This window comes from Phocoena phocoena, chromosome 11, assembly GCF_963924675.1.
Source record: "Phocoena phocoena chromosome 11, mPhoPho1.1, whole genome shotgun sequence".
Classification (NCBI taxonomy): domain Eukaryota; kingdom Metazoa; phylum Chordata; class Mammalia; order Artiodactyla; family Phocoenidae; genus Phocoena; species Phocoena phocoena.
In genome coordinates, this window is record NC_089229.1 from 20491197 (window position 1) to 20511150 (window position 19954).

The following is a 19954-nucleotide window of genomic DNA, read 5'->3' on the forward strand; positions in this document are numbered from 1 at the left end:
TGAGCAGTTATTATCTAAAAGTTTTCTTTCTTGCTAAGTTGCTCCTTTTCTGGTCTTGGCTGGATTTTTTTGGCCTGCACATATTGTCATTTCTGGATTGCCAGCTTCTTCAGCTCTAAGACTGGGATATGTGGGCCAAAAAGAAAACTCAGAGACCTCACCATTATATTGTTCTTCAGGTCCCGAAGTCCTAGCTAGTCTGCCTTCTTCTCTTGACCTTTTAGATTCTTCTTATGTTTGTTTTATATGTAATGTCCAGGAGTCTTAGTTTTATTAGCAGGAGGAATAGGGAAAAGTACACCTACTCCATCTTCCTATGAGTGGAAATAAATTTTTTATTGCCTAAAGAGTCCTTCATGTCTTGTGGCATTTGCTAAATTTTTGTTAGAGAGCATTTTTGTGTTGGAAAACTGTCTTGCTTCTTTGGAAGTGTTGGAATGGAGAGGACAGACTAATCTTTGGGATAGCCTGTTTTTTTTTTTTTTTAAAAATATTTATTTATTTATTTACTTACTTGGTTGTGCTGGGTCTTAGTTGAGGCAGGTGGGCTCCTTCGTTGTGTCAGGTGGGCTACTTCATTGCAGCATGTGAGCTTCTTAGTTGTGACATGCGAACTCTTAGTTGTGGCATGCATGTGGGATCTAGTCCCCTGACCAGGGATCAAACCTGGGCCCCCTGCATTGGGAGTGTGGAGTCTTATCCACTGCATCACCAGGGAAGTCCCCTAGCCTCTTCTTTCTGAACCTTGAGTGGACTTCACAGTTTTTAGCATCCAAGCCTCACCATGGACTCTTCCCACTGTCTGGAGTACCCTTCAACTGTCTAAGTCTTATTTGTTCTTCAAGTTTCAACTTAAACATTATTTTTCAAAAAGGCCCTTTCTGTTCCCTGGGTAGGTTTGAGTTCCCCTCTACCAAATTTGCCCAGAGCACCTTGTATTTCTCGTATCATCCCCATTACAATACTTTATTGCAATTACTCATTTAATGTCTGTTTTACTAAATAGTTTATAACTCCATGAAGGTGAGGATTATGACGTTGTTCTTTGATACTGTATCAAATACTTGGTGCCTACTGCAGTGTCCAGGACAAAGTAGACATTCTACAAATTCAGGTTGAATGTACCTATTTATGTATTGGTTCATAAATATCTACTTATCTGATCACACCTAAGTGGTCCATGAAACTTCCATGGCCACCTGGGCTCCAACTCTGGGACCAGGACCCAGAAACTTGAAGGTTAATGCTGGGCACAGCAAGTCCTCCAGACTCCTGCTTCAGACCCAACTTGGGTCCTTTCTGGTTGGTGGTTGCTTAGGGCATACCAGTTGTTAAAATACTGTGACCTCATTCTGATTATATGAATTAGTGAATGAATGAATTAGGTCCAGAAGCTCTAAGCTTACCTGGTACAACTAAGCCATAACCAACAAAACTCCTCTTTGTGTGCTTTCCTCCATAGTCTGCATTATTACTTATAGTTCTTATTGTGGTTGATTTCCCCTTTTTCATATACCAGCTCTGGCCTGAGTACAGATAATGAGATATTCTAGGAGAGTGATCATAGCTCCAAGGCAACTCTTCCTTGCTTTCTCTCTAGCCAAGGTCTTATTTCCTGAGATGGGTATTTTGGGGGGTATATTCCTTATATCTCCAAAACTGGCTCTAGGTCACACTGTGGCAGTGACCACTACATGGGCCAAGTGACTTCTTTCACATTTTGCATAAAGTCTACCTTCCTTCCTACTGGACTCTGGTTCAAGAGATGCTGTGAAATGAGTCCTTAGGATTGTATCCTGAGTCCATATCCTCCTCGAACACTAGTTCTCCTCTGTCATAATATCCTCACTCCTTTCCCTAGTCCATGAGGTAAGCTTCTTTTTTTTTTTTTTAACCCAGGACTGCAGTCTGTATGCTCTAAAATTTTTCTTGAGCATATATATATATATATATTTTGATTTATTCATTCTATTCTATCTGTCACTTTTACTCTGTGGACAAACCGGTGTGTCCCTGATTCTTCTTTTACGGTTCTGTCCACTTTCAAAAGTTAGCCATTTGAATACTGGGAACACACATCTCTTGAAATTTTCAGCATTTTGCCTTGATCTATTCTTCATACTGTACATTTTATTTCACTATCATGATTTTTGCATCTCTACATCAAAGCAAAGATTGCAATTAGTAAGGTTTAAATCTTTCTACATGATTTGATCTTTTTTTTTTTTACATCTTTATTGGAGTATAATTGCTTTACAATGGTGTGTTAGTTTCTGCTTTATAACAAAGTGAATCAGTTATACATATACATATGTTCCCATATCTCTTCCCTCTTGCGTCTCCCTCCCTCCCACCCTCCCTATCCCACCCCTCTAGGTGGTCACAAAGCACTGAGCTGATCTCCCTGTGCTATGCGGCTGCTTCCCACTAGCTATCTATTTTACGTTTGGTAGTGTATATATGTCCATGCCTCTCTCACTTTGTCACAGCTTACCCTTCCCCCTCCCTATATGCTCAAGTCCATTCTCTAGTAGGTCTGTATCTTTATTCCTGTCTTACCCCTACGTTCTTCATGACATTTTTTTTTCTTAAATTCCATATATATGTGTTACCATACAATATTTGTCTTTCTCTTTCTGACTTACTTCACTCTGTATGACAGACTCTAGGTCCATCCACCTCATTACAAATAGCTCAATTTCGTTTCTTTTTATGGCTGAGTAATATTCCATTGTATATATGTGCCACATCTTCTTTATCCATTCATCAGATGATGGACACTTAGGTTGCTTCCATGTCCTGGCTATTGTAAATAGAGCTGCAATGAACATTTTGGTACATGACTCCTTTTGAATTATGGTTTTCTCAGGGTATATGCCCAGAAGTGGGATTGCTGGGTCATATGGTAGTTCTATTTGTAGTTTTTTAAGGAATCTCCATACTGTTCTCCACAGTGGCTGAACCAATTCACATTCCCACCAGCAGTGCAAGAGTGTTCCCTTTTCTCCACACCCTCTCCAGCATTTATTCTTTCTAGATTTTTTGATGATGGCCATTCTGACTGGTGTGAGATGATATCTCACTGTAGTTTTGATTTGCATTTCTCTAATGATTAATGATGTTGAGCATTCTTTCATGTGTTTATTGGCAGTCTGTATATCTTCTTTGGAGAAATGTCTATTTAGGTCTTCTGTCCATTTTTGGATTGGGTTTTTTGTTTTTTGCATACTGAGCTGCATGAGCTGCTTGTAAATTTTGGAGATTAATCCTTTGTCAGTGGCTTCATTTGCAAATATTTTCTCCCATTCTGAGGGTTGTCTTTTTGTCTTGTTTATGGTTTCCTTTGCTATGCAAAAGCAAGTTTCATTAGGTCCCATTTGTTTATTTTTGTTTTTATTTCCATTTCTCTAGGAGGTGGGTTAAAAAGGATCTTGCTGTGATTTATGTCATAGAGTGTCCTTCCTATGTTTTCCTCTAAGAGTCTGATAGTTTCTGGCCTTACATTTAGATCTTTAATACATTTGGGGCTTATTTTTGTGTATGGTGTTAGGGAGTGATCTAATCTCATACTTTTACATGTACCTGTCCAGGTTTCCCAGCACCACTTATTGAAGAGGCTGTCCTTCCTCCACTGTACATTCCTGCCTCCTTTATCAAAGATAAGGTGACCATATGTGCGTGGGTTTATCTCTGGGCTTTCTATCCTGTTCCATTGATCTATATTTCTGTTTTTGTGCCAGTACCATACTGTCTTGATTACTGTAGCTTTGTAGTATAGTCTGAAGTCAGGGAGTCTGATTCCTCCACCTCCGTTTTTCATTCTCAAGATTGCTTTGGCTGTTTGGGGTCTTTTGTGTTTCCATACAAAATGTGAAATTTTTTGTTCTAGTTCTGTGAAAAATGCCAGTGGTAGTTTCATAGGGATTGCATTGAATCTGTAGATTGCTTTGGGTAGTAGAGTCATTTTCACAATGTTGGTTCTTCCAATCCAAGAACATGGTATATCTCTCCCATCTGTTTGTATCATCTTTAATTTCTTTCATCAGTGTCCTATAATTTTCTGCATGCAGGTCTTTTGTCTCCTTAGGTAGGTTTATTCCTAGATATTTTATTCTTTTTGTTGCAATGGTAAATGGGAGTGTTTTCTTGATTTCACTTTCAGATTTTTCATCATTAATGTATAGGAATGCCAGAGATTTCTGAGCATTAATTTTGTATCCTGCTACTTTACTAAATTCATTGATTAGCTATATTAGTTTTCTGGTAGCATCTTTAGGATTCTCTATGTATAGTATCATGTCATCTGCAAACAATGACAGCTTTACTTCTCCTTGTCCAATTTGGATTCTTTTTATTTCCTTTTCTTCTCTGATTGCTGTGGCTAAAACTTCCAAAACTATGTTGAATAAGAGTGCTGAGAGTGGGCAACCTTGTCTTGTTCCTGATCTTAGTGGAAATGCTTTCAGTTTTTCACCATTGAGAACGATGTTGGCTGTGGGTTTGTCATATATGGCCTTTATTATGTTGAGGAAAGTTCCCTCTGTGCCTACTTTCTGCAGGGTTTTATCATAAATGGGTGTTGAATTTTGTCGAAAGCTTTTTCTGCATCTATTGAGATGATCATATGGTTTTTCTCCTTCAATTTGTTAATGTGGTGTATCACGTTGATTGATTTGCATATATTGAAGAATCCTTGCATTCCTGGAATAAACCCCACTTGATCATGGTGCATGATCCTTTCAATGTGCTGTTGGATTCTGTTTGCTATTATTTTGTTGAGGATTTTTGTATCTATGTTCATGAGTGATATTGGCCTGTAGTTTTCTTTCTTTGTGACATCCTTGTCTGGTTTTGGTATTAGGGTGATGGTGGCCTCGTAGAAGGAATTTGGGAGTGTTCCTCCCTCTGCTATATTTTGGAAGAGTTTGAGAAGGATAGGTGTTAGCTCTTCTCTAAATGTTTGATAGAATTTGCCTGTGAAGCCATCTGGTCCTGGGCTTTTGTTTGTTGGAAGATTTTTAATCACAGTTTCAATTTCAGTGCTTGTGATTGGTCTGTTCATATTTTCTATTTCTTCCTGATTCAGTCTTGGCAGGTTGTGCATTTCTAAGAATTTGTCCATTTCTTCCAGGTTGTCCATTTTATTGGCATAGAGTTGCTTGTAATAATCTCTCATGATCTTTTGTATTTCTACAGTGTCCGTTGTTACTTCTCCTTTTTCATTTCTAATTCTATTGATTTGAGTCTTCTCTCTTTTTTTCTTGATGAGTCTGGCTAATGGTTTATCAATTTTGTTTATCTTCTCAAAGAACCAGCTTTTAGTTTTATTGATCTTTGCTATCGTTACCTTCATTTCTTTTTCATTTATTTCTCACCTGATCTTTATGATTTCTTTCCTTCTGCTAACTTTTGGGGGTTTTTGTTCTTCTTTCTCTAATTGCTTTAGGTGGAAGATTAGGTTGTTTATTCGAGATGTTTCCTGTTTCTTGAGTAGGATTATATTGCTATAAACTTTCCTCTTAAAGCTACTTTTGCTGCATTCCGTAGGTTTTGGGTTGTCGTGTTTCCTTTGTCATATGTTTCTAGGTATTTTTTTATTTCCTCTTTGATTTCTTCAGTGATCACTTCGTTATTAATTAGTGTATTGTTTAGGTTCCAAGTGTTTGTATTTTTTACAGATCTTTTCCTGTAATTGATATCTAGTCTCATAGCGTTGTGTTCAGAAAAGATACTTGATACGATTTCAATTTTCTTAAATTTACCAAGCCTTGATTTGTGACCCAAGGTATGATCTATCCTGGAGAATGTTCCATGAGCACTTGAGAAAAATGTGTATTTTGTTGTTTTTGGATGGAATGTCCTATAAATATCAATTAAGTCCATCTTGTTTAATGTATCATTTAAAGCTTGTGTTTTCTTATTTATTTTCATTTTGGATGATCTGTCCATTGGCGAAAATGGGGTGTTAAAGTCCCCTACTATGAATGTGTTACTGTCGATTTCCCCTTTTATGGCTGTTAGTATTTGCCTTATGTATTGAGGTGCTCCTATGTTGGGTGCATAAATATTTACAATTGTTATATCTTCTTCTTGGATCGTTCCCTTGATCATTATGTAGTGTCCTTCTTTGTCTCTTCTAATAGTCTTTATTTTAACGTCTATTTTGTCTGATATGAGAATTGCTACTCCAGCTTTCCTTTGGTTTCCATATGCATGGAATATATTTTTCCATCCCCTTACTTTCAGTCTGTATGTGTCTTTAGGTCTGAAGTGGGTCTCTTGTAGACAGCATATATATGGGTCTTGTTTTTGTATCCATTCAGCCAGTCTGTGTCTTTTGGTGGGAGCATTTAATCCATTTACATTTAAGGTAATTATCGATATGTATGTTCCTATTCCCATTTTCTTAATTGTTTTGCATTTGTTATTGTAGGTCTTTTCCTTGTCTTGTGTTTCTTGCCTAGAGAAGTTCCTTTAGCATTTGTTGTAAAGCTGGTTTGGTGGTGCTGAACTCTCTCAGCTTTTGCTTGTCTGTAAATGTTTTAATTTGTCTATCAAATCTGAATGACATCCTAATCTTGGTTGTAGGTTTTTCTCCTTCACCACTTTAAATATGTCTTGCCAGTCCCTTCTGGCTTGCAGAGTTTCTGCTGAAAGATCAGCTCTTAACCTTATGGGGATTCCCTTGTGTGTTATTTTTCCCTTGCTGGTTTTAATATGTTTTCTTTGTAGTTAATTTTTGACAGTTTGATTAATATGTGTCTTGGCGTTTTTCTCCTTAGATTTATCCTGTATGGACTCTCTGTGCTTCCTGGACTTGATTAACTATTTCCTTTCCCATATTAGGGAAGTTTTCAACTATAATCTCTTCAAATATTTTCTCAGTCCCTTTCTTTTTCTCTTCTTCTTCTGGAACCCGTATAATTCGAATGTTGGTGCATTTAATATTGTCCCAGAGGTCTCTGAGACTGTCCTCAGTTCTTTTCATTCTTTTTTCTTTATTCTGCTCTGCAGTAGTTATTTCCACTATTTTATCTTCAAGTTCACTTATCCGTTCTTTTGCCTCAGTTATTCTGCTATGGATCCCATCTAGAGTATTTTTCATTTCATTTATTGTGTTGTTCATCATTGCTTGTTTCATCTTTAGTTCTTCTAAGTCCTTGTTAAATGTTTCTTGCATTTTTTCAATTCTGTTTCCGAGATTTTGGATCATCTTTACTATCATTATTCTGAATTCTTTTTCAGGTAGACTGCCTATTTCCTCTTCATTTGTTAGGTCTGGTGGGTTTTCATCTTGCTCCTTCATCTGCGGTGTGTTTTTCTGTCTTCTCATTTTGCTTATCTTACTGTGTTTGGGGTCTCCTTTTTGCAGGCTGCAGGTTCGTAGTTCCCGTTGTTTTTGGTGTCTGTCCCCAGTGGCTAAAGTTGGTTCAGTGGGTTGTGTAGGCTTCCTGGTGGAGGGGACTAGTGCCTGTGTTCTGGTGGATGAGGCTGGATCTTGTCTTTCTGGTAGGCAGGTCCATGTCTGGAGATGTGTTTTGGGGTGTCTGTGGACTTATTATGATTTTAGGCAGCCTGTCTGCTAATGGGTGGGGTTGTGTTCCTGTCTTGCTTGTTGTTTGGCATAGAGGTGTCCAGCACTGTAGCTTGCTGGCCGTTGAGTGAAGCTGGGTGCTGGTGTTGAGATGGAGATCTCTGGGAGATCTTCACGTTTGATATTATGTGGAGCTTGGAGGTGTCTTGTGGAACAGTGTCCTGAAGTTGGCTCTCCTACCTCAGAGGCACAGCAGTGACTCCTGGCTGCAGCACCAAGAGCCTTTCATCCACCCAGCTCAGAGTAAAAGGGAGAAAAAGAAGAAAGAAAGGAAGGAAGGAAGGGAGGGAGGGAGGGAGGAAGGAAGGAAGGAAGGAAGGAAAAAATAAAATAAAGTTATTAAAAGAAAAAATAATTATTAAGAAAAAAAAATTTTTTTTAAAACCAGACAAATAGAACCCTAGGACAAATGGTGAAAGCAGTACTATACAGACAAAATCTCATCCAGAGGCATACACATGCACATTTACAAAAAGAAGAAAATGGGAAATAATAATAAATCTTGCTCTGAAAGTCCACCTCCTCAATTTGGGATGATTCATTGTCTATTCAGGTATTCCAGAGATGCAGGGCACATCAAGTTGATTGTGGAGCTTTAATCCGCTGCTCCTGAGGCTGCTGGGAGAGATTTCCCTTTCTCTTCTTTGTTCGCACAGCTCCCGGGCCTCAGCTTTGGATTTGGCCCTGCCTCTGCGTGTAGGTTGCCGGAGGGCATCTGTTCTTCGCTCAGACAGGACGGGGTTAAAGGAGCAGCTGCTTCGGGGGCTCACTCAGGACGTGGGGGAGGGAGGAGTGTGGATGCGTGGTGAGCCTGCGGTGGCAGAGGCCAGCGTGACGTTGCACCAGCCTGAGGCGCGCCGTGCGTTCTCCCAGGGAAGTTGTCCCTGGATCTCGGGACCCTAGAAGTGGCGAGCTGTACAGGCTCGCGGGAGGGGTGGTGTGGATAGTGACCTGTGCTCGCACACAGGCTTCTTGGTGGCGGCAGCAGCAGCCTTAGCGTCTCATGCCCGTCTTTAGCCGCGGCTCGCGCCCGTCTCTGGAGCTCCTTTAAGCAGCGCTCTTAATCCCCTCTCTTCGCGCACCAGGAAACAAAGAGGTAAGAAAAAGTCTCTTGCCTCTTCGTCAGCTACAGACTTTTCCCCAGACTCCCTCCCGGCTAGCCGTGGCGCACTAGCCCCCTTCAGGCTGTGTTCACGCTGCCAACACCAGTCCTCTCCCTGCGCTCCGACCGAAGCCTCCCAGCCCCGCCCACCCCGGTGGGTGAGCAGACAAGCCTCTCGGGCTGGTGAGTGCCTGTCGGCACTGATCCTCTGTGCGGTAATCTCTCCGCTTTGCCCTCCACACCCCTATTGCTGTGCTCTCCTCCGCGGATCCGAAGCTTCCCCCTCCACCACCCGCAGTCTCCGCCGGCGAAGGGGCTTCCTAGTGTGTGGAAACTTTTCCTCCTTCACAGCTCCCTCCCACCGGTGCAGGTCCCGTCCCTATCCTTTTGTCTCTGTTTATTCTTTTTTCTTTTGCCCTACCCAGGTACGTGGGGAGTTTCTTGCCTTTGGGGAGGTCTGAGGTCTTCTGCCAGCGTTCAGTAGGTGTTCTGTAGGAGTTGTTCCACGTGTAGATGTATTTCTGGTGTACCTGTGGGGAGGAAGGTGATCTCCGTGTCTTACTCTTCCGCCATCTTCCCAATTCCCCCCAATCTTTTTTTAAACCATACTTCTCATTCTAGTTTTATCCTTAGGAAATCAAGGATAGCATTGGGTTTCATTGCCACCTCTGGTCTCTTAGCAGTACTTATCCACAATCTGCTTTTGCAGGGGATTTTGAGACTACCAAGGCGCAAAGAAGTGATGTGGTTGATTATTAATATCGACAAGAACAATACCAGGAGGAGTAGCGTCCCTCTTGTTTCACGATTCTCTAACCTCTTTACATTTTGCTTTTCTTACTGAGGGTACTTGAATGAACTGATGGAACTTGCGTCTGAGAAGAAGCTTCCAAGTTCTATCTCTTTGTCAATGGCAAGGCTGCCATGAATGTCAGGAGGAGGCTGAATACTTTAAATCCTCATACTGATGAAATTAAAGCATTTTAACTTTGGATTTGAGGTTGCTAATTGATGACTTTTTATTATTTTTGTAGGCCGCACTCAGTATATTTGGCATGGTTGGGGGACCACTTCTGGGCTTATTTGCTTTGGGGATTTTGGTTCCCTTTGCCAACTCAATAGTAAGTATTAAAAATGAATATGTGTAAAGCCTACTTTTCCAACTGCAGTAGCGCCTCTATAATTTTTTCTCAATTGTAAAGATATGGTTCCTTTGATATTTGTCATTAGTGACCTGTCTTGATGTCTTAAATTACTCATATTGACTTTGCTGGGATACACAATGAACGTACTATTCATTGGGACCCTGCATGTGTGGAACTAAATGGAAACTACCAGAATAATATATATTATGAATATCATACAATTAAATTATATAATAACACGATATTTATAAATACAATATATTATAGAGTATTATATAACATAACTAAAGGATATATATTATGAAATAATATACAATATGATATGTAATATATACTACAATATATATTATGAATACTATATAACTAAAGGAACAACATTTTGTACGCATCTACTTTTTTGCCGTTCTTGAAAATTAATCGCTAGGATTTAAAGGAGATCGACAGGCTCAGATATGCAAGGTTTCAGGGCAGTAGAGCTGAGGATACCTGTGACTAGCCGGAGTACAGTAAAGAGAAGAAATAGAATAAAATCTTCACCACTTTGGTCAGAAAATTTATACTCCTGATATTTAAAGATGTAGCTCCACCAACATGGTTTTAGACCCAAAGGAGTGATTATAACTGGGAACTGTATTCAGAAAGAGGTAATAGCTCATTTCTTCTACATAGACATATCTGTGCTTTGAGGCCAAGTTTTGTTTAGAATAAGTGAAATTGAAATTACTTCTCTGAAATCCAGGAGGAACTCCACTAGTTCAGTCCTGCTGTAAGCTGAAGTTCAGGAAAAGCTGGTAATGTATGTGTGGTTGTTTCAGACAGATGGAGAATAACTGCAGAACTATGACTTTACATTTAGAATTCCATTTTCCTCATGAGGCATTAAGAATCGGTAAGGCAGATACTAATAAGGGCTATTATCATCGTTATTATTGATAACAATAATTCTCAACAAAGTGTCATATGAGAAGCTAGTTTGGCAGAGATTAATCAAAATGAAAGAGAGCAGTTTGTGTCCATCTCAGAATGTTGAAGCTTCGATGAGATTCTTTGCATTATGAAGTGCACAGTGGTTTGTTGAGTGCCTGAAATATTAAAAGAAGACTGACTTTTGATTTTTGACATTTATTTCCACCATGAGTTGCCTCCAGAAATGCTATAGCTGACTAGGTCCAACACGCCCTTAGAAGGGGAAGTAAGAACTATCATTCCTGTCGTAATAGCTGATCATTATTCTTAAAGAAAGGGGAGAAATTTCACCACAGAGGAAGGCGCTTCCCAGCTCAAGATTTGCTTTCATCTCCATCATTTGGAACTAGGGCTTAAATCATTCAAGGACTGACTGACTGATCAAAACTACTTGGATTACTGGTGAAAAGCAGGCAGGGGAACCCACGTCTTCCAAAGACTGGGGAACCAAATGTCTTCAGAGAGGAAATCTCCACTTGTCTCTAGAGATGGTTTGGTTGTATGTACCATTGCAGTCATTTGTGAAAACAGCTGGCTGTTTTCCCCTAATTTTCCTGCAGTACAGTTACAGACATGCATGTTGCTGTGTATAGCAATAAATTCTGTGGATGTTTTCTTCTTCGTGTCTGTTGCTGCTCAGATGGCATGCCATTTTTTCACAGATTAAATAAAAATAGAGGGAACAGTTGGCCTGAAGTCAGCTGCAGGACTGTTGTAGTTATTGGGTGTAAAGAGACAAGGAGGCCAAAACAGAGTGCTGGCCATGGAAACAGAGTGGAAGGAATGGAATTATGAGACAAAGGAAAAGAAAAATGGGCAGGAATTGGTGATTGGCGAGATAGAGATACGAATTATATGGGGGGTTCCAGAGACCCCAGGGCTTTGGGCTGAGGGACCAGGGACCCATGCTGCTCTTGGCAAGAAGCAAGGAGCTTACAGGGGAAAAGAGTTTTAGGAGGGGACTGGTAAATTTGGCTTGGAACATGTTGAGCTTAAGCTTCTAATGTTAATTTCCATTTCAAAGCAAACTGTATTATTTTTTTTGAGAAGTACTCCTGTTTTGCAGGGAGCACTTGTGGGTCTGCTGGCTGGATTTACCGTTTCTTTGTGGGTCGGAATCGGAGCTCAACTTTATCCTCCACTTCCTGAGAGAACTATGCCATTAAGCCTTGAAACCTACGGCTGTAACAGCACATACAATGGGACAGATTGGATGACAACCACAGAAGTGCCATTTTCTACCAGTGCTTTTCAAGTATACAACATTGAAAGGTATTGAATTGAACTTTATACTGTTGTATTTTTTAAAATGTGTGTGACAGGTAGAGAACCCCAGTTGCTTTTCTTGCCTTCAGTGCTGTGATTTTGCCTAATTCTGAAATGGGGAGAGCCCATGTGGCTTTCTGGCTATGATATTTTGTTCAGAAATAGCAAAAAATGCCATGTTTTCTTAGTTTCAATAGAAACGTCTACCTCACCTACAGATGCAGAGGAGACTTGAATAGTAACAAAAAAAATTCTTTTATGGGTAAAGGCTAATAAATACTGGCTCCAGTTGAATGAAAAAATGCCTCTGTACACTGAAAAACCTTTAAAATGAAAAGTAAAATGCTAAAAGACACATTGCCTATATAGTTTTGGAAGTATAGCCTTTACCAGCTAAAAGCTACAGTTTATCTAAATATGTTGGGTAATTGCTATTTGTTCAGTTTTAAAGATGCCGTATTGAGCATTGGCCATAAGTCACAGCGGTGATCTTCCTGCTGGAGTTTTCAGTTATGCAGAACATTTTTGAGCTTTGGATATTGATATTGTCTGATTTAATGAAATGATGTAGACCTTTTTTTATATCACTATTTCACTGCACAGTGGATGTGAGGGCAAGACTCCCCTTAGTGGATATATATCAATACATCTCCAGCCTTAAAGCACAAAACGCATGGATACATTCAAGGAATACAAAGATGAGGCCACTTCCCCTAAAGTATTACCCCAGTTCCAGCTTGCCTAGAATGAAACCATTGGAGAATCATTCCATTTGAGACAAGACATGGCATCTCCGTCTTAAAATGGACACACTCCTGGGAGAAAGAATGTGACCATACATATAAACATCATTGGTGATTTATGTCCCAGAGGGAATTCAGCAGTGAGAACACTTGTCAGTGGGAGTTCAAGGCTGGTAAACTCTGCATGCGTAGAGAGAAAAGATAGTTCCAGAGCCTGAGGCATATATGGGGGAAGGTTTGACTAGGTGGGGTGCTGTGGTGAGGGGAGTGCACAGAAATACAGTGAGTAGTCCGGATAAGCATGAATGCACTAATGTGGGGGGGTAGTCAGGAAGTCATTAGAGAGTGAAAAAGGGAGCAATTATGAATTAAGTGTAAGTAGGAGGACGTTGAAGTTGTGCTTTTTGTTTTACAATTTTGCTTAGCATTTGTCCTGATTATGTAAATGTCTCTTTTAATTTAAAAGAGTAAGGCAAATTGGTTATTCGGATTTCTGAAACAAATAAATTAGCTGAGGTTTACTATGTGCCTGGTACCATAACAATCACTTTTATATGTTAGCTTATTTATAAAATAACTCAGCTAATAAACAAGAATTTTTGAGCATGAACTATGCACCCGGCACTGGGCTGACCATTTATGTAATATCCATAGACAGTCTTCCCCTCCCATCCACCGTGGTTCCTGCCTTCCAGGCAATTATAATCTAGCTGGAAGAACATGCTACTATACACAAAACAAGGAACTCAGTACGCATGATAAGTATAATAACTAGCTAATAAATAGTTGAAAGTATTTGTTAAAAGAATGATTGTAAACAAAGTTGGAGTGTAGATTAGCACAGACTTCAAGATCTACTAATACTTGAAGAATGCAGAAGCTGGCTAGAGGAGAAGGTCTGGAAAGTTATTCTTGTCACAGAAACGACCAGAAGAGAAGTTGAACAAGAGAATAAACAATTAAACAATGTTGTGAACAGTAGTATTCATAGGCTCTCATGGGATCCAGGAGGAGGAAGAGCGTAACTCTTCCTGGGTGGAAGATGCTTCTTAGAGAAGTATTCCATGAACTGGAGTTACTCAGGTGAACAGGATTGGGCAGTGGGAACAAAAGGAAGATGGAGTGTATGTTGCAGAATGAAGGCAACATATGCAGAGGCATGAAGGCCTGAAGCCACATGGCATCTTAGGAAATCATGCGTAGTTCAGTATGGCTAGAGTCCAAGGGGAATGAACGCACAGCTAAAGGTGAAGTAAGATACGTTTTGGTTGCCTAGGTATTGGGTTTCAATTACCCAGATTCAGTTTTTATTTAAGTGTCTAGTACTTGTTGGGTACATATTGGTAGCTTGTTGTGCTTTTAACTTGCATTTCCCTTATGATTAATGAAGTTCAGTACCTTTTTACATGTTTATTGGCCATTCGTATAACTACTTTTGTGATTTGTCTGTTGAAATCTTTGGTCCATTTTTAAATGGGTTCTCTGTCTTTTTCTTATTTATTTAGGATTTCTTGATATATTCTAGATACAAGATAAGTTTTGAAAATATTTTTCTCCCACTCTCTGGCTTGCCTTTTTACTCTCTTAGTGATGCTTTTTAGTGGTCAGATTTTCTTAATTTTAATTGAGTTCAACTTATCAGTCTTTTCCTATATGGTTAGTTCTTTGTGAATTCCGTTTAAGAAATCTTTGCCTACCCTGAGGTCATAAAGCTATTCCTCTATTTTTTTATTTAAAAGCTTTCTTGTTCACCATTTCCACTTGGGAAATGTAATCCACTTCAGAATTGATTTCAAGTGATCAATATTCATTTTTTCCCATATGGATATTCTTTTTTTTTGGACTAGAAGAACCGTTTTTTTTGTTGTTTTTCTTCATAACTCACACACACACGCTGTATTTTATTTTTACAAGAGATAAATAAACTGACACCAAGCATTGTAAATGGATGGCCACAACAAAAGCAACGATGATTGCAATTACCAAACATGAAACACACTCATACTATGTCATAATACTGACATTCAGTCCAGTAATCGTCCACTGTAACAGCTCCTTTACTTTGCAGTGAAAATTGATTTGTATATTTTTTGCCTCTGAGTCCTTGTGGGATTTTTTTTTATTCAAACAGAAAGTCACAAAAATTATAATCATCCTCAACAGTTCACTCAGTCCCATGGAATTAATTTTTTTCATCTTGATCTTTTGTTAGCACTTTTATGAATTCATCAGGTTTCCATTAGAGTTCTGAAAATGCTTATTCATTCAGTTCAGCAGTAGAGCCAGTTACCAGAAACCTGTACTTGTCAGAGTCTTTTCCATGAATTCCTTGAAGATGAAACCCTTTTATAGGAACATTTTTGCGAAAGCATCAGAGTACACCCAGAACTGTCTGTAAATGACAAAAGACTTAGAAATGACCCATATGGATATTCTGTTAACCAAGCACCATTTATTGAACGGAGCCTCCTTTTACCCCACTTTGCAATGCAGTGGCAACTTTGACATAAACCAAATGTCTATTTTTCTGTGGGTCTGTTTTTCAGTTTTCTATTCGGTTCTATTTTGTCTGTCTTTGGCCCAATATATCACATTATCTTAATTTACCTGGCTCACCCCTATTTTTCCCTTCTTTCTGGGATGTTGGCTTCTCAAGTTCTAACTGCCATGGTCTCTCTGAGGTCTTCAAAAACCTGCCTCCTCCCATTTCCCAGTTTTCATATTTTGTTCTTGGCAGGATGGTGGGTCTACTCTATCAAAGCTGAAAGTGGAATCCTAGAGCAATTGTTTTAGAAGCAGATCAGGTCATGTCACTCCTCCACTTAAAATACTGCAATGTGCCCTCCAAGTTGATCCATGTTGCTGCAAATGGAAGTGAAATAAGTCAGACAAAGACAGATACTGTATGATATCGCTTATATGTGGAATCTAAAAAACATAACATACTAGTGACTATAACAAAAAAGAAGCAGATTCACAGATATAGAGAACATACTGGTGGTTGCCAGTGGAGAGAGGGAAGGGGGAGAGGGGCAATATAGGGGTAGGGGATTAAGAGGTACAAACTACGAGGTATAAAATAAGCTACAAGGATACATTGTATAACATGGGGAGTATAGCCAATATTTTATAATGAATATAAATGGAGTATAACCTTTAAAACTTATGAATCACTATATTGTACACCTGTAACATATAATATTACACATCAACTCTAATAAAATGTAAATTTAAAAAATAAAAATAAAATAAAATAATAAAAATACTGCAATGTGTGCCGCTATCTAGAGAGTAAGGTCCAAACTCATCCAAGTCCTACGAAAAGACCTCTAGCTCATCTTGTAGCATTCTATATCTTGTTCGTTATGCTACCGTCTGCTGGTGTTTACCTCTCTCTGGAATGCTTTCTCAAGAACTTTTGTTATTCAGATCTCAGTTCCAATGTCTCTTCTTCACAAAGACTTTCCCTGACCACTCCTTGTAGTGTAGTTCCTTTTTTCTACCCTGTTAACGTCACATTACCTTGTTTCATTTTCCTTATATACTTTCCCAGTGGGAATTATTATGTTCATGAATTTGTTTACTGGTTCATTACATTTCTCTATTAGAATGTAAACTTTCTGAGGGCAGGAACAACCTTATCCAGCTTTTTTATGGCAGACTTTCCAATAACAAGAACAGTACCTGGGACACAAAGCAGAGTTGAATGAATAAACATGGACATTTAGTATTCTAGTATGTGGTTAAGAGTAAGTCATACTTTTATTTCCTGATCCAATAAGATAAAATTGGAACAGCAGGTGTGGACGTTAAAAACATGATTAAATATTATATTTTGACTTTGCCATGAGGTTTATTGACACATACTGTTGGCTGCTAGTAGCATGCATGAAATCTTACGGTTATGCTTTTGCTCTCTCTTAGGACTCCACTGATGGATAACTGGTATTCTTTATCATATCTATACTTCAGTACTGTTGGAACTTTGGTAACGATATTTGTGGGAATGCTTATCAGTTTATCTACAGGTAACTAAACATTAGTATTGCTGTATTACCGTTACATTCGTTTTTACTATATCTGTTTTATAAGTATTTATGTTATTTTACTATAGTCCTAACAACTAGTTTAATTATTTGTTCCATTTTACTCATGGGAAATTTTACGGCCTGGTCTTGAAAACAGAAGACCCACCTCAATTTGAATCTTTGTTATGCCATTTATTAGCTGAAAGAACTTATAGCTACGACATAGCTACTCTGAGCCTTAGCTATCCTATGTATAAAATGAGGATAATAATTGACCTGCCTATCTCACAGGTCTCTGTAAGATAAAAAGAAAAGGCTTGAAGAAATTGTGTATAGGTACTACAATGCCAGGGATTTTACACATACCATTACAATAGCTCTGTGCCATGATCGTCTCATTGTCCTGCACTGACGCTTTGTAAAGAAGTATACCTCTTTACTTTGTAAAGAAGCTACTTTGTAGAATTCTACCGTCTCTCATTGTTTTTTGGGACCTGGATAGCACTGTCTTTGAAACTTCTATGATACTTATATCACAGGATGTGTATTTATAATTAATAAATTATATTAATAATTAGTGGTGATATTAATATAATTGTATCAATGATTATATTAACATTTTATAATTATTTTAGACATTACAATTTATAATTATTGTAAACTTATAATAATGTTTGTAGCTATTTGTTACCTCTCAAACAGTTGTTTAAACTATTCTCTTTCGTTTCAAAAAGGACTATGCTTTTTCTCCTAAGTAAAATTTCCAGCACAGTAGGTTTACTCTCTTATCTGTTGTGATATATTTTAAGACAGATCTTAAACTTTTCCACCAATAACCCAACTGTTCAGATCTAGAACACACCTAACCAATCTCCTTTTCCTATTTGACCTTTGGTCCTTTTTCAACCCTTTTTTTTTTTCCTTTAAGAAAATGGGAGTGTCAGAGTACTCCCTCTGAGTGCTCCTTTCCCCCCCTAAAATACTTTGATTCTGATAACCTTCTACAGCTTTATCTTTTGCTTTAAAAAGTGAAGGTGAACAGGCATCCAGTGATTAAAAAACACTTCAACTTCATTAATCTCATATATAACTTATTCCTACTTCATACCATCAGTGAGAACCTTGCAAAAAAAGTCTAGAAGCATAAAATCCTGATGCTCCTTGGGAAATATATTTAAAGATCTACTGTAGGATACTAGGAATATGTAGGAATTCAGGCCAAACAGACTTGGTTGGCATTTCAGCTTCACCTAATCACAGATGGTGCACCATGAATGTGTCTCTTCACTGGTAAAGTGGGGTAAATATTTTCCTACCTGGACTATGAGCTATGAGTGCAGTGATTATTTTATTCATCTCTGTCTCTCCAGCACCTGGTAGAGTCTCTAGAACATGGTAGGCACTCAACGATATTGAATGAATTAATTTAAGGTTGAACCCATCTCCTGAACAACAGAGGTTCCCTTAATTAAAAATCTAGTATTTATACTAAAATGGTGTTTCTCAAACTTTAGAGGGCAGAAGAATCACCTTGGAAATTTGGTAAAAATCAGGACTCAGTGGCTCCACCCACAGAGGTTCTAACTGGGTCAGTCCAGGTTGGAATCCAGGAATCTACATGTTCAGTACATCTCCAGGTCGTTTGGATAGAGGTAGTTGGAGAACAACTCTTTGAGATACACAGTTTTAAAACCTCCTCTCTGATTCACAAATAAAATGCCGAGCCAAAGAATAATTTTTGTAGAGCAAAACTTTAGGGAAGAGAATTTGGATCAAACACCTATCATCATACTGGTTTTCATTTAAATAATTTATCCAACAATTCATAATTTCCTGCATTTCTTCACACATTCATAGCCACTAAACTGGGGAAGGGCAACTCCATCAAGCAGAGGTTTGATATTTTATTGGTAGATCATGAAGGATGCATTTAAACCAGTTTTCCTACCAGTATTGGGCCAGATGACTCTTCCCTAGCTGATACCAGATGAGACAGTTGGCTTGCATTTAACAATCACCTTATTTATCTTTAAACACTAGACTCATATGTATCAGTGACAGGCTTGCAGAATCTGAGACTGACTGAGGGAAGAGAAATGGTAGGCTAAGTCTCCAGCACCATTTAAAAGACTCTTTCTCTTTGTGTTTTATAAGTGCATAGAAGTGAACGTGCCCAAGTTAAATGTGTGTATGATGGTCCGTCACCGGGTAGTTACATATCTTTTTAACAATGTAAATAACGTATGTTTTTCAGGAGGAAGAAAACAAAACATAGACCCCAGATTCCTACTGACCAAAGAGGACTTTTTATCCAATTTTGACGTTTTTAAGAAAGTGAGTTGGCTTTCTTTTTCCTTAAATTAGTAAGACTGTGCTTTTATCACCAGGACAGAATACTAGTTACTCCTCAGACTTTCTTTTGGACAAGGAAGGTATTTGCCTTCCTTTTTTTTAATGATTTATTTCTGTTGTTTATCTCTGCCTCAAAATAGACTATGAAGCTGATTTAGAGAAAGAAAAGTAGTGGTAACAATTCTTTAGAGTTGAACGGTTTCTTTTTTCTAATCACCATGTTAACATTTTCTTTTAGAAGAAGCAAGTTTTAGACTATAAATCTCATCCGATAGAAGATGATGGAACTGATAATCCTGGCTTCAACCATATTGAATTGAACTGCACAGATCAAAGTGGCAGGATCAATGGGACTCGTTTGTGAAGCAGCTGTGATGCTAAAGTACCTTAAACAGTGTCCCAGTTTTGTATGTTTAAAGCAAAGTTTGACTTTTACTTTCTATACTCATTAATTGATGCTACTCTGAATGTAAGAGTTTCAGCATCAGTATTTTCCTCTATCTCTCTACTATTATATCAGTGAAGCTGTAGTTGTGCAAGTTGTGAAAGTTTTGAAAGTTGTGACTACGTATGTGCTGAAAAGCTAATACACACATATACACACATACTCGATGGTCAAAAGCATATTCTTAAATTAGGGCATCATTAAAAATATTTCCCTGCATTTGGTGCTAGCATATATTTTGGAGTTTGCCGAAATCATAATTAATATTGAAAAGGACCTTTCTCCCTCCTACCACATACTCTATTCTTAGGGA

General features: G+C 38.5%; 1 protein-coding gene across 1 annotated transcript in view; it reads left to right on the plus strand.

Moving 5' to 3' along the window:
- SLC5A8 (solute carrier family 5 member 8) overlaps positions 1–19603 on the plus strand; it is a 69928-nt gene extending 50325 nt beyond the window's left edge. Inside the window, exons 11-15 of the mRNA XM_065886909.1 lie at positions 9731–9817; positions 11874–12079; positions 16741–16844; positions 19099–19178; positions 19435–19603. Coding sequence (XP_065742981.1) covers positions 9731–9817; positions 11874–12079; positions 16741–16844; positions 19099–19178; positions 19435–19560 — 603 coding nt within the window. The 3' untranslated portion in view covers positions 19561–19603. The remainder of the gene's footprint in view (positions 1–9730; positions 9818–11873; positions 12080–16740; positions 16845–19098; positions 19179–19434) is intronic.
- Positions 19604–19954: the final 351 nt, after the last annotated feature.